Here is a 14,529-nt window from a genome sequence, read left to right on the forward strand (position 1 = left end):
TTTTGTGGAACAATCTGAATTTTCGTTCATTTATGAAGAGTACATCCAAAAGATATGAGGCCTACGAAATGATGTTAGATCAACCAACACTGTGAGTACATCGTGAGACCAGAACTTACTTGAGCAAGTACAGCGTCCGGTATATCCAGTTGCGTACAAAGAGACTTCAGACGAGTCAATAACAATCTACTGACTTTCTTCAACACAAGCTTTTGGTGAAATATTGTTTGGTCAGCATTCAACAGAGATCTATTGAGTCGCGACGAAGACTTACGTGAAGAGCCTTGCATTGCTCGAAAGCTGTAGTTTGCATCTGATTGTATCGAGTTGACTCGATTGGTATTGCTACATCACCATAAAAAAGGGCGGTATGGCTCAAGAACCCGGTGTTGATTGGGCTATTACTCGTAACTGCATCAACGAGTTGGTAAATTACATCGTCACGCCATATCTCCGATTCCAAAATTCTCTCCTCCAGCTCTTTAAGTCTTTTCACTAAAGCGCACGGAAGCTACAATGAGATGAAAGAATGGTTAAATTCTTGCACCAAATGAGAGTGTAAGTAACTTTGATTTGACATACCCAAACTTCGTTCTTGAGCACTAGCTCTATAATCATAGACAACTCCAGCATACGAACACTTAGCATTGCAAATGCTTCCTCAAACTTTATATTCTCAATGCGGAAGCTGAATCGGATAATCTCGAAAGCCAACACCAACATACATCGGTGATACTTGCTGTCTGACATGAGAGCTGGGAAGGTGACCTAAAAAAAAGAATGAGAGACGGAAGACGGATGTGTAGGAATTCAAGTGCGCGGGCTTGCACTGTGAACTTTGTTGCCCTCCGCTTTCCACATATTTGTGGTAAACTGCAAGTATAGTCGAATACAATAGTCCCAGAGGTTAGAATTGACATTGTCACGTTCAATAAGTAACGCTAAATAGACATTCAGATGAGACGCTTGTATTGATTGTGATGTGGCTGAACCAACTTTACCTCGAAATGACTGTGCTCGATCAGAGATAGTGCGCAAGGTGGCGGGATTGCCAAGCTGTTTAGCTATCTGTGCCGATGGATCTACCGCTTGTGCCGAAAACAGTGTGTGAAGCTTTCGTCGAAAGGCGTCCAGATCGTCCACATCACCTCCGACCCGTCTATTCAGCATGCTACGTGCAGTCATAGGTGTCGCAGGCATCATTCGCTATTACGAGGAAAAATTAGCCGATGCAGCCAAAGCAATCAATTTGATAACTTACACTGAAAGAACTAGCACGAACAAATGCTGTGCGAAGAGAGATCCGACTTTGACCCGACAACTTGGGTCCGACAGACTGAACAGTCATTCGCAGTAGTCGACGTGGTGCGCCACCTATTTCAAACGTTAATAAATCACGCCTTCAACACCTGATGATGCTGAATCTTACCAGATTGCTGACCACTAGGAAGCAGGATGCGCCAGTCAAAGTCATATTTGCCGTTGGATAAGAGCTGGTTGTAAGACTTTTCTAGTTCTGCCAAGTTCTGATAAAAGAAACCGCGCGGTTCGACCGTAAATCCACTTTGAAATATCGGCCACGAGCTTCCTGGAACCGGCGGAACTCCATTACATCTCAATGGAGATACATCGGACTACGGCGAATGTTACATTAGTGATGCGGAACCGTGACAATCCAATATAGTCAAACTGAGAACTCGTACATAAAGATAGTTGAACAATCGTTCGCCTTCAAAGCGTATTCCGGAGACTGCAATGCCATATCTTGCTGAACTGGCCTGAATTATGCTTGGAATCAGAGCCACCCAATCAGAAGCCATTGTGTTTGTGTTTGGGTCGACAGAAATTTCAAGAGCGGTGCAAACTAAGCAGGTAGTCAATATTCAGTCCATCAAAATAGTACATGAAGTGCAACCCATACCATCCATGGCTGTCCGTTTCAGTGAAGCCGGTGCCTGTGAGGCAACAACCAATAAACACGAGCAACACAAAGAGGGGTCTGATGAATGTGTGGTCGTAATTCCAGTAAACAAAACTAACAATATCCACGTCAGTGGAACGACAAGGGTTTGAAGTTTTCGTAGTTTGAAGCTGACCTTTGGAGTGGAGAAATAAGGTCCATCCATATCGCAATAGTAGTGCTGCTAACCCTTGATCCGAGACGTCCTTTCGTATAAGCAACCAGAAGAAATCCTCGACAAAGTAATAAAGCTTGCAAGTAGCAGCGTAGGCGTCACCAGCAACATCGACCTTGTGAAGTATCATGGATTTCTCCTCGACACTGAGGTTTGCACACCCTCCCTGTACGAATTCCTTCAAATTAGCAAAAAAGTTTGGTATTACATCCAGTCGGAATGCGTCCGAGTCCCTGAAGAAACAACCATTGTTAACATTCGCAAAGGTTTGGATGAATGTTGTGTGACAAAACACCTTTGTTGATCGGACATTTCGATGCAGTATTGCAGATCGTGAAGAGTCTTTGATATAGAATACGATGAATCGACGATAGTTGCAGTGGGAGTTGGTGGGTGTCTTATAGCCTGCAAGGTTCTTGCCAACCAGATACAATACATGCACCACACTAAAAGGAATTCCAAATCTCCCGAGGGAACTCCGGTCAGGAATACCCATGCAGTGTGTTGAGTGACTTGATCCACATCCTGTATCAAAGCAACTATGTTAGCAACACTGGATCTATCAGGAATCGTCATGGATCAACCTCAGTGTAGTTACCAGAATTCGAGACACTTTCAGAAATTGTTCTCGTCGTAACTCCATTTCAGGGTCAGTTTGAGGGGGACAAGGATGTTCAAATAATGGAATATTGTTGTAAATCATAGCAGAGTCCTTTCCGGGTCTTCTGGGCATAGCAATTCGTCGTCGTTTGGTCTCGACAGAAATTTCCATTCTCGAGTCGCCGTTTGCGCTATCTTCGTCAAAGTCATCGGTCAACTTCCTTTTCCTTGATTCGATATCCATCTTTGGATTTTATTTTTTGTCTTGTTATCTCGTCTTCTTTGGTCCTCCGTTGTTGTCTGCGTTTGGTGAAGTTCAACGAAATTCCTCACTTTGCATTGAGGAAAAATTAACAAGAGAATGGCGGCTGTTTTGGGCAAGCAGCGACCTTCCCGCATTAAATTACAGCCTATACAATCTTTACCGACATTGCCAGTCGCGTTAGCTGCTGAGGAACAGGATGTGAAAACAACCCAACACAAACATTCTACTCCACGGAAACCGTCTGATGTGGCCAATGAGCAGAACCTGTCAATATTAGAGAGATTTTCCTTGTCAAAAGCACCAGCAATACGGAATGTACAAATTATAGACCTTGTGCATTCATTCGACGCAACATTACAGGACAGCCATGTGCCATTTGACAGACCCTTGTTTGATCCCATGCCTGCTGAGGTCATTATACAAGGTTTTGACGTATTGCATACGTATGAAGTCGAAATTCGCTTCCGGAATGCTGATCGAGTAAGGCATCCTCGGGGTTAAAACGTCAGTTGTTGACTCGAATACCTGACGCTACCTTTTCAATGTAGCATGCAAGATCTATAAGACTGGATCCTCTAGATTGTCGTTTTTTTAGAGTCGGCGGCAAGTCGAAAACGGTATATAGTGCCACGGCAGTTGCACCTGGTATGGAAGCTGTATTCCTCATTACCTTCACCCCAGAAGAAGATCGTGACTGCCACGCAAATCTGCTGTGTACCACTGACCGTGAATGCTTTGTTCTGCCCCTTCGCGCCGTTGGATCTAGAGGTTGGTTGCATGCATGTGCCACGCTTCTCTGTGTATGATTGCTGAACTCACCTTCCCAAACTTTAGGTTTATTGGATTTGCCAGATCAGATACTTCTGCCTTCAGGATTTGTTCGTAAACCCTCAGCAAGCCAGTTTCTTGTTCGTAATGTCGGTCGGAAGGACTGCGAGTTTACGTTCGAGATTCCTAAACCATTCTTTGTAAAACCGACAAAAGGTCATTTAGAGGTGGACGAGGGCATACAGGTCGATATTGGACTCGACGCCGTTGCACCTGGTATATATGAAGCTGAGCTCTTAGTCACGTACGAGTATGGAGAAACCGTCGCCATTCGAGTACAAGGACGTGCCGACGAAGCCGATGTACGCCTCGAAACCAAGGCTCTCACTATGGATCAAACCTACATTTCACTGTCTTCGAGTGGCATGGAATCGATCAGCAACCGGACTGATGTTCCTGTAAGTCAGGCATTGTCTTAAACCACACAAGGACATCATTTGACAGAATCCAAATCTAGATTCGATTCCGATGGAAAGCATTTGCTACAGAATCTGATGATAAGGTTCACCGTAATCAGAGGGCTTTGCAGTTACAACAGCGACATGAGGCACAAATCAACGACACCGATATCGTTGAAGTCCTCGATCCTTCGGTGAAATCAGAACGGCTCAAGGTGAAAATCAGTTTCTCTTCGCACTATGAATTAGTTACGCTAACTGTGCCTGTGTTTACAGAATGAAATTAGACACGTCCAGCAATCACCATTGCTTTTCGAAGAGAGCTCCTTCTCGATTGAACCAAGTGAAGGTGTCATATGGCCACAATCTACAATGGATGTTACAGTCACGTTTCATCCTCGTACAGCCGGATCACATTCTTGTATTGCCTATTGTGAAGTAGATGGTCGAGAAACACGGCTACCCCTTTTATTGGAGGTGAGTGTGAAGTTCACTCTGCTCTGTATGTTGCAACGCTTGGAGCTGACGCTGGTCTACAATCAAGGGTGTTGGTCTCGGTCCCAAGACGCGATTCGTTACGTGTGATGTCATTGATGTTGAAGACATTCTCATTCACACCGTCCACTCCTATGAGGTATTCTGGTGATATTACTGCCGCAGTGTCTCAACTTTACTGATCACCGCAAACCTCAGGTCTACGTGCGAAACGAGGGCTTCATAGATGCTCCGTACAACCTCAAGTCGTGCGGATCCACCAACGCCACGAATTTAGAATTCGTACCCAGTGAAGGTGTCCTTAAAGTTGGTGAAGAAAAGAGTATCATGGTGGTCGTCAAGCCAAAAGAAAGAGGAGAATTCAATGTTGAGTCCATTTGGGATATTCAGGTATAGTGGGAAATGGTATTCAAGAAATCACAGAAATCACCACTAATCGTTTGTCAATGGCATTTAGGGCGCTCCTATACCACTGACTTTGGGTATTAAAGGACGAGTAATTGGCCCAAACCTTCTATTTGACGCCGAGGCATTAGAATTTGGAGATGTGCCATGTGGTTTCTCTGTTGTGCTGCCAGTGAAACTCACAAACTCATCCGCTATTCCAGCTGCTTTCAAATTACGTATTGCTGATAATCATGATCGCACCGTATCAAAAGAAATACTATTCGCGGAACCCTCTGAAGGCCTTATTAAGCCCAATCAATCAGTAGATTTGGAAGTGACCTTCACGCCATCTGACGTGGCCGCTCTTAAAATAAGAATGGTAGTCGATGTAGAAACAGTTGGTGTAGACTTCATAAGTTTGCCAATGGTAGCGGCTGGTATAATTCCTCACATCATTGTGGATCATCCTACTATCGAACTCGGACGATGCTTCGTTGGTCACGAATACAGCTCAGCCGTGAGCATACTAAACACTAGTGACTATCACGGCAAATACAAAATGATGCCTGCTGAGCTCAAGACAGAGGATTGGGAATACTCTACAGTTGAATCGGAAGGACTGCTGGCAGCCAACGACACAACTACAATCACCGTCAAGTGTATCGTCCATAAGCAGGGACCATTTGATATGAAAATTCCAATGTATGTATCTGGCTATGAACGTGAACGATGTATAGTGCATTGTCGTGGCATTGGTCGTGGTGCCAAAGTAGTGATATCTGAAGCAACTCTTGATTGGAGTACAATTCCAGTCCTGACGCATGTAACGAAACGTCTCCACCTCAAAAACGAATCGCCTATTCCCGCTAGCTTTGATCTCGCATTTGGAAAGGGGACGACATTCCAAACAGAATCCATGTCTGGTGTAATAGCTCCGATGACATCAAAGTCTATAGAGATAGTAGCGCACTTAGTCGACTTCTTGAAAAAGATTGACGCCTTAAATATTGATGTGATGGGCGAGATACACACCGTCAAGTTGGTTGCTAGAGGTGAAGGGACTACTGTAACATATGACGAATCACTGAAATCTATAGCTTTCGGCAACGTTTTTGCCGCGTCGGATTGTATTCGAGAAGTAGAGCTCAAGAACGAAGGAGCTAGAGCATACAGTTTACGATGGACGGTAACAGAAACTTCAGCCAAACCACAACCGGATGGAATTCCAATATTCGAAATTCAGCCCTCACGGTTTGTTTTGGAGCCGGGAAAGACACAAAGTTTTGTGATCAAAGCATTCTCTGGGAGAGCTACTACAGCAAGTGCTGCTCTGGTATGTCAAGGCACTGTAGATAAGGATCCAGCTAGACGACAGATTGTAGAGTCAAAAGTCACTGCCACATTTGTAGAACCGATATTTCTTGCTACTCCATCACAGCTGCCGTTTGTAATCCAACATGCAAAAGCTGATGACCCAGACTTTTGCACTCAAGACATCGTCTTCACCAACAAGACGCCACTGCCGGTACAGCCCTCATTCAATTTCACGTCGCCATTTAGTCTATACACGTCGGATATACCGGTAGATGCCGCTGTAGCGCCTGGTCAAAGCATCACGTTGTCTGTAATGTACGATTTATGTACGGGTGATGGACCCACACGTATCTGCCGTGTGGACCGGGGTGTACTCAATGTCTCTTATGCAGAGCATCCACGTAAAGAGACTATACAGTTGGAAGGCACAGCTACCTTCCCGAATCTATCATTCCGACCAGAGACAGTCAATTTTGGTCGTGTCTTGGCGTTCAAAGAACAACGCAAGTCCTTTACTATCTATAATACCAGTCCTTTGCCAGCAGAGTATTCGTGGTCGATAGTGACGGAAGGGTCGACTGCATCAGACTTTGATTTGCAACCATTGCATGGTCGTCTGGCCTGTAGAGCATCTCAGACCGTCGAGGTCTCGGTATTGCCAACTAGAGAAGGTGTAATTAGATCTTACCTTATATGTGATGTCGTGGGAGGTCCACAGTATTCATATCCATTGGTCGCAGAAGCATGTGCTACTATAGTGGACTCGAAGCCAGAACTTGTAAGCAAGGCAGATCAGAAGAAGGCATTGGCAGCAGAACAAGTCGCAAAAGATATTGCACCGATACAGTCTATAGTTATCCCGACTCTAGAATTCTCGTCGACGGATTTAGACTTTGGTACGATATACTGCGGCTGCCGAAAATCTCTGTTTATTAGAGTCACCAATACTGGTCAACTCACTGGTGGTTGGTCTGGAGTAAAGATTCACTACCCAAAGAAGACTGCTTGGGGTAAAGAACCAGAACGGCTTCCCGCAGGCACGTTTGAGGTGTCGCCACCCTCGCAGCAATTAGAACCCGGTGACTCTATAGTAGTGACGATCAAATACTCGCCCCAAGATGAGCGGGTCTATAACCAGACGCAAGTGATACAGCTTGTTGGTGGAGCCAAGCCTGTAAAACTCACCATGAGCGGGAAGGCTCAAAACTTGATTCCGATATTCTCTCCCGCACCAATTGTATTTGGGCCTATATTACCATGCACCGAATTAGAATTAGCCGTCAAAGTAACCAATCCAGCGTCGGTCCCCATCGAAGTGTATTCACTAGACTGTGATCAGCAATATCTAGACGAAGACGAAACGCTACGCATGTCGGCTCGAGCAGAAAGAGCGAATCTTTTTTGCATTCCGCTTCGAGAGGCTGGCCAGCCACTCAAACTAGTAGATCCTGTTGTAGAGTCAGTCCATGAGGTCCGCCTTGTAAACATCATCGTCTTGCATGGCCCACCATATTCTGGACGCTCATTGCAATCATCAAAGATTGCCGAACTGTATAAGTATCAACTAGTAAGATTTGATGAATTTATATCTGCTCCTGCTATGGTCCGCCGTCAGTCTATGCAACTGGAAAAGGATGTTGGATCCAGTAACTCTACATCAATGCACCCGATCCCAGCAGCTCATAATGCGGATGGGTCACGCTTGGAAGTATCTAATACGCCCATGGACGAGACTTCGTTTAACGAGTTGGTAAAGGCACGACTGTTGAAGGACGATTGTGCAAATGGAATAGTTATAGATGGGTTAGAATGCGCCAATCCAGTCGCTTCGCCTATTGCTTGTATGAAGTCTCTACTACGTCTGTTGGCTGATGGACGAAGAATTGTGTTTGTGCATCTTCAGGCTAGCGTGCAACTTATTCATGAGAGGGAAGGGCTTGTCAAGAAACAATTGGAACAGAAGCGCATTGATGCTGAAGCCCTGGCTGATGTTCCCGAATATGTGAGTGACAATGTTTCGCGGAATTATTCTGTTTTGATTTGAAGATCTCATGAAATTGTCGTAGATGTATGAGAGCCTGTCGCCTGCTGAAAAAGCCAAGATTGACAAGGACGTTGCCATTCAAAAGAAACGCAAGAAGGAATTGTTGGATCAACAAAAGGCTGAACGTAAAAAGGAGGACGAGCACATCACTGAGAAGAAGGAAGAAAAGACTCGTGGTGGTAGAAGGGTAGGCACTGGTCGTGCTGAAAAACCGACAGGCAAACCTGACCCCAAAGGTTCTTCCAAAGGACAACCAGAACGACCTAGTACGCCTCCCAAGCAAGCTGGTCGACATCCTCAGCAGAAAACTGATAACGCCGAAACTGAAAACTCGCTGCAAGTTCCAAAGGCTGGTGATGGCACTAGTAATGCTGATGGATTCTTGTTTGATCGATCGGCCCGTGCCCTTGAATCGTATAAGTCTAGTGTAGACGCACTTGTTGCACTTATCAAAGAAGCTATTCAGCCTGCCGTTGTTCAGCCGACTGAAAAGAAGGCAACGCCCGCAGTGGTAGTATCTGGTCGACCACAAACTGCCAATACCACCTTAACTGTATTGCCGACTGTAGCCCCAACAGAGGGGGACGTAGATGGTCCCTCGTTGCTGTACAAGGAGGTTGATACCAACATGGATGTCAATAATGTGACAGACCTGGTCAAGGCATCAATCCCCGTCGCTCCTCCAGAAGAAGCTCCAGCTGTGGAAATCCAAACCATTCCACCACCATTACTGCAAACTCTATATCGTATCCCAGATTTCTCCGATATTCCATTATCTAAACAGTTTTCATTGCTGCCTACAAGAGGCCTTCTTACTGGTGATGTACCGAAAGAACATGATCCAGATGTAAATATCGAAACTATACAAGTCGTTGCACCAACTCCTGCTCCAGCACCAGCTCCATCTGCTCCAGCAGCTGGAAAAGGAGGATCAAAGGCACGTCCGCTGGCAAAAATTGCGGATGAAGGCTTAAAGCCAGTAGAACTCGAAGACGAAAGTGTAGTCAAGGATGCCGGTATTCGTCGATACCGATGGGTCATTCCAGCAAACGAATCCAAGGATGTGATAATAAAGTTTACGCCAAACGAAGATGTAGGCAAATTTAATCACGAATTCATGTTTGGTGTAATGGGATATCCTGGACGCCATTTGCTGCCATGTGTAGGACAATCGCAATATCCGTATATAGCATCTGATCCGTCGCTTGTCTTCCCTATACGGCTCAAATCGGCCAGAGCTGGCAAGACTTCTAGCTTTAACTTTGGGCCAGTCTTGTATGGAAAGACTAAAGATGCTGATAAATTCCCTGAAAACCATACTGTCTACAGGCTGGAAAACATATCGTCCTTCACAGTCCATGCTGACCTGTGTTGGCGGAATGATGTAAGGTCGGATATATTCAGCATGACAACAGCAAATATGGCTGGCAAGAATCAGCATGAAGCGCTGTCTATAGAACTGCCACCTGGGCAGTTTGAGCCAATTGGCTTGGCAGCTTATCCACGTGCATCAGGAGTATTTGAAGATGCTCTGGTAGTTAGCGTCAGAGACAATCCTACACCATTCGTATTTAATCTATCAGTCACTGGTGTCAAGCCTGAATTTGAAATGGCAAGCAAAGTTTTGTCTTTCGAAAGGGTGCTATTGGGTCGTAAAGAAAAGAGAGAAATCAAATTCAAGAATGTGACGACACTTCCAGCATCGTGGAAGTTGATTGGTGTAGAAGCTCTTGGAGAAGAGTTACGATTGGCGCCCCTAGATGGTATTGTTGCAGCTGGCAAAGAAGCTGTCATCACCTCTGAGTTCCAGTCTAAACGACCTATAATGCTTAAGAGGTTGTTGAAGCTCGAAGTAACAGACAAGACAGGCAGTGTCACTCAGACAGAGAACCTGTCGGTAATCGCTGAAGCATATGATGTATCGGTTGAATTGCATACTCCTAAGCCAGGCGCAATCGAGTATGGCGTCCTTAAAGTATTCGATGATGCTAGAGCAACATGCTCTCTTCGTAACAGAGGCAAATATGAAGTCGGGTGGCGCTTTGTATTTGAAGAGAAGTCAATGATGTCCTTTGTCACCGTGTCACCAATGGAAGGAGTATTGCAACCATCAGACAAGTTTACACCCGTATTCGTAGCATTCAAAGCATCAACCGAAGTAGCTATAACCGAGGGTATAATCAAATGTCATTTCTTTGAATTGACAACGAACGAAATCATGTGTACCTATCCCATCAAAATCACTGGTCGTGCTGTATTTAGTAAATTCACAATCACACCTTCGAATGAACTCACGTTTGGACCAGCTGTGCATGGTGCTGGCAAGATATCAAAGCAGATCGTAATCGAAAACTCTGGTGATTTCGATTTTAGGTTCTGCTTGTCACGATTGGAAGCCAATCCACCACCTGCTGCGATAGGTAGTGGGAGAGCTATATCGGTGTTTGCTCCACTGCCTGTTACTCCTCAGACAGTAACACAACCTACTGCAGCTACTGCAGCTGTCGATGGAAAATCAGCTAGTAAAAAGCCCGTTGCGACAAAGAGTGTTGCTAAACCTACAGCTGAAAGGCCCAATTCACCACCACAGTCTGTTGTTTCAGTACCTGTTGCTCGAACAGTGACTCGTAAAGATGCTGGAAAGCAGACTGAGAGCTTGACTGCTGCTTGTAAGTGTGTACACTTGTGAGCTCCTCCACTAGTCCTTTTTTGCTCACAGTGCCCATTTAATTTTTTCCCCAGCATTCCGAGTATTCCCGTCCAACGGTAATATCGCACCAGGTAGCAAACAAATAATTTCAGTAGAGTTCCATCCTGAAGTATGTGGTGTCTATGATGAATCGCTAGGTATCGATATATCCGATAGATCTCCCACCGAGTCAGACCCAATTGACTTCAGACTTTATGGTGAAACATGTGTACCAGGAATAGCAGCTGATCCATCGACGATCTTTGATGGATGTGTCATAATCCCACGACTCGATCCAGGATATGGTAGTTTCCTTCATTACGCAATGGAAGAGAAAGTCTTGAATTTCGGCCCAACACTGCTACAACCCAGTGTCGTAAAACTAAAGTTTGTAAATCCTGGTAAAGTCCCCTGTGACTTGTCAGTCAATGCCAAGACATTACAAAAAGCTGTCCGGGGTAACAAGAATGATACATCAGATTGTGCCTTTGATGTAGATTGTAAAAAGTGTACATTGGCAAGCTCAGAGACCAAGATTGTTACCTTGACATTCTCGCCAACTGCCACCCAAGCATATAGTGCCACGCTAGAAATAATGATTGATGGTGTACCCGACCAACGATATGCATTAATGACTTGTGAGTTACGTGGTGAGGGAGCCATTCCACGTATCGCTTTGGAGAAGCCTGTGCCGAATGTGCCAGTAAAACCAGCGCCAGGAGCCAAACCCGTATTGAATCAACCCACTACGCAGCTACGCTTCCGACGCCTCTTTTTGGGTAATTCGCAGTCTCTACCTGTAGTACTGAAGAATCCCAGTAGCATAAACGCCGTAGCACAATTCGAGCTGGTCGATGAGTCAAACAATGTCGTTGACTTTGAATTGAGGGGCTGTGATAGACAAGAGACTATACGACCCGGCTCAACACTAGCATTTGAAGTCACATGTAGACCTGTAAATCAGGGTAAACTAGCTGCGTCACTCAGGATTAAGTTGATGGATTCGGAAGCTGAAGCAATGACTATTGCTTTAACGGGTGAGGGTGCTAAAGACGATGTCTTGCTATCCATGATGGAATTACCCAGTGGGTTGGACGATGAGAATCCCATCGCATTAGGACGCATCCCGACTCAACAGGCTCAATTGAATATAGTCACAGCTACAAACCACTCGAGTGATCATGTACGAGTCTCCTTTGTCCCATCTGTAGCAGCAGTCGTAACAGCCACATCACCAGTGATATCATTCTCACCACCGACCTTCCATCTGGCACCAGGACGAGATAAGAAGATTACACTGAGTGTGACCCTGTCAGAGTTGGTGGATTTCAGTCAGTCGATTGTGTATAAAGTAAATAGGATTCGGTATTCGGCTGCTTCTGAGGGTGCTAGTGAATGGGACTCGGAAAAAACCATTATTAGATGGACGAGATCGGATGCTGGGCCTGTGAGGTCTGTTGAGCCGCATCCTGAACCGAAATATGAGACGCTGTCGCAGACTGATAGGACGGTCACGGTTACCGCTACGGGTATTCCGCCGTTACCAGTAACTTAACATGAACATTATTGTATAGCAAAGATTGTTTATATGTATAGTAAAATGGTGTGCTGTTTATGACAAACGTGTATATCACCAAGAATTTACTCTTTCAAGTTATAAATCAGATAATCGAGCAAATGTCTTTATGTACGAGCTCGTTGATATGTTATTCGTAGCTGAGATAGTTCTGCGTCAATGAATTTCTATGAGGATCATCTTAGTATTGTAAAATGCTTTTTTTCGCCGTCAACAAAGTGAAAGAATGCCCATACCTTGAATTCCAAAGCCATATCATAAACATCAGACCCTTCCTTATTGTACATGATGATATTAACCAGCATGAGCAATAAATCACGATGTAGCTCATCAGGACTTGTAATCTCTCCTTCCCGTATCCTTTGTTTGATTGTCATGAGACTCATTGGTCGTTTTATATCATCCGAGTAGCCAGGCAGTTGATCATCACGATTGGCTTTGAATACATTTCCAAAACGATGATCGGCAATCTTGTCCCATACAGCCATACATATTTTGCGGAAATTTCGTTTTTGGGGATCTTCTTTGGTTGTTGATGAGATTGAGCCTTTGCGGGGTCGTGAGGTTGAGCCGTCTAGAAAAGGAATGGTGGGTCGTGGTTGGTGAGTGCGAAAAAAAAACAGAAATGTCCTGGCTACGTATTTATCGCCTAGCTCACCAACGCTTTCGATGCCTGATGTATACCCATCAGTCATAACTTCATCTTCCTTCTTGGCTAACCGAGAGAGAAGGAGTAAGTGTTAACTGGTTGCGTCTTACAGACATTTATAAACGTGATTTCACAAACAGAACGACGATTCGTACCATCTTTTGTCTCGACTTCACGTGTGGGCGAGTCCACCTCCATGGCAGTTGTCTTTGAATCGCTCTAATAGAATGTATGTTTGACTATCCGAGCAGAGACAAAACAGTTTGAAAACTGGCCATTACCTCTCGTTTGGTATCGTTGACTTGCGTATCGACGTGCTTCCCATCAGAAGAGCTAGTACGCTCGGCAGCTTTACGTTCTTCCATTTCCTTTGTGAGTTTTTCATCCAGTTTGCCATCCCGTATATCAAGAATCTCTTGAACGAGTTGCCTACAAGACAGGATATAAGTAGTCCATACTATCCTTTGTTTTCGCATGTGATGAAATGTGACCATCTCCAACTATACCTGAATGTCTCATCGTCTTTAGCCAATTCAGCTTTGAGCTCTGTTATTCTTTCAATGTGGAATCGTCTGGCGAGTCTTGCAGCGATTTCACCTTCAGCTTCATTGGCAGACCTGGGTAGAGAGCAGTTTCGAAAGTCAGTCCAGCTGATCGTATTCACACTAAATTGAGATTCGAATTGTACTTACTGATCAAGAGCAGCCAGAGCAGTGAATTGGGTTGAGCAAGCCTAAATTTGAACAATGTTTGGATCAATCTAGATACGTGTTGAAACATACTGACGATGCAGATTTACAGAAGGAGTAAAGTAGTCTGGCGGTTTTGATGTGCAGGAATGAGCCTTCAGTTGCTTTGATACGGCAGCCCACTTGTCATTGCCAGCTACGTGAAGGGTTAGAGATTTAGTTTGTTGTTTTGGTGCAAGCCAAATAATTGTACTGTGAGCATGTACCTTGTTGATATACAGATTGCGCCAGTATGAGGCACTCGGTAGTAGTCCACCCTTTCTTGTCACTTGCATCCATCTTCCTTGCTTCCTTGCTTCCTTGCTTGTTTGCAAAGCTGGAGCATTGTGCCAAACCACGACGAACTCGGTATATGCTACTTTTGGACGTGTATAGACGCGGGATTTGCTTGATTCTACAT

The 14,529-nt window shown here is 44.9% G+C and overlaps 2 protein-coding genes across 2 annotated transcripts; one reads left to right on the forward strand and one right to left on the reverse strand.

Moving 5' to 3' along the window:
- Positions 1-3,096: 3,096 nt before the first annotated feature.
- On the forward strand, positions 3,097-12,710 carry SmJEL517_g03775 (uncharacterized protein; the record flags this gene model as incomplete). Its single annotated transcript, XM_031169703.1, has 10 exons — positions 3,097-3,480; positions 3,549-3,768; positions 3,835-4,226; positions 4,286-4,441; positions 4,503-4,703; positions 4,771-4,860; positions 4,920-5,111; positions 5,179-8,424; positions 8,489-11,135; positions 11,209-12,710. 10 exons carry the CDS (start codon positions 3,097-3,099, stop codon positions 12,708-12,710), a joined length of 9,030 nt encoding a protein of 3,009 aa, XP_031024335.1.
- A 128-nt stretch (positions 12,711-12,838) lies between these two features.
- SmJEL517_g03776 (uncharacterized protein) lies at positions 12,839-14,408 on the reverse strand (the record flags this gene model as incomplete). Its single annotated transcript, XM_031169704.1, has 9 exons — positions 12,839-12,898; positions 12,968-13,305; positions 13,390-13,446; positions 13,536-13,599; positions 13,662-13,809; positions 13,887-13,997; positions 14,073-14,113; positions 14,180-14,265; positions 14,336-14,408. 9 exons carry the CDS (start codon positions 14,406-14,408, stop codon positions 12,839-12,841), a joined length of 978 nt encoding a protein of 325 aa, XP_031024336.1.
- Between the last annotated feature and the right edge of the window lie 121 nt (positions 14,409-14,529).

Source organism: Synchytrium microbalum (genome assembly GCF_006535985.1).
Source record: "Synchytrium microbalum strain JEL517 chromosome Unknown SmJEL517_scf0021, whole genome shotgun sequence".
Lineage (NCBI taxonomy): Eukaryota > Fungi > Chytridiomycota > Chytridiomycetes > Synchytriales > Synchytriaceae > Synchytrium > Synchytrium microbalum.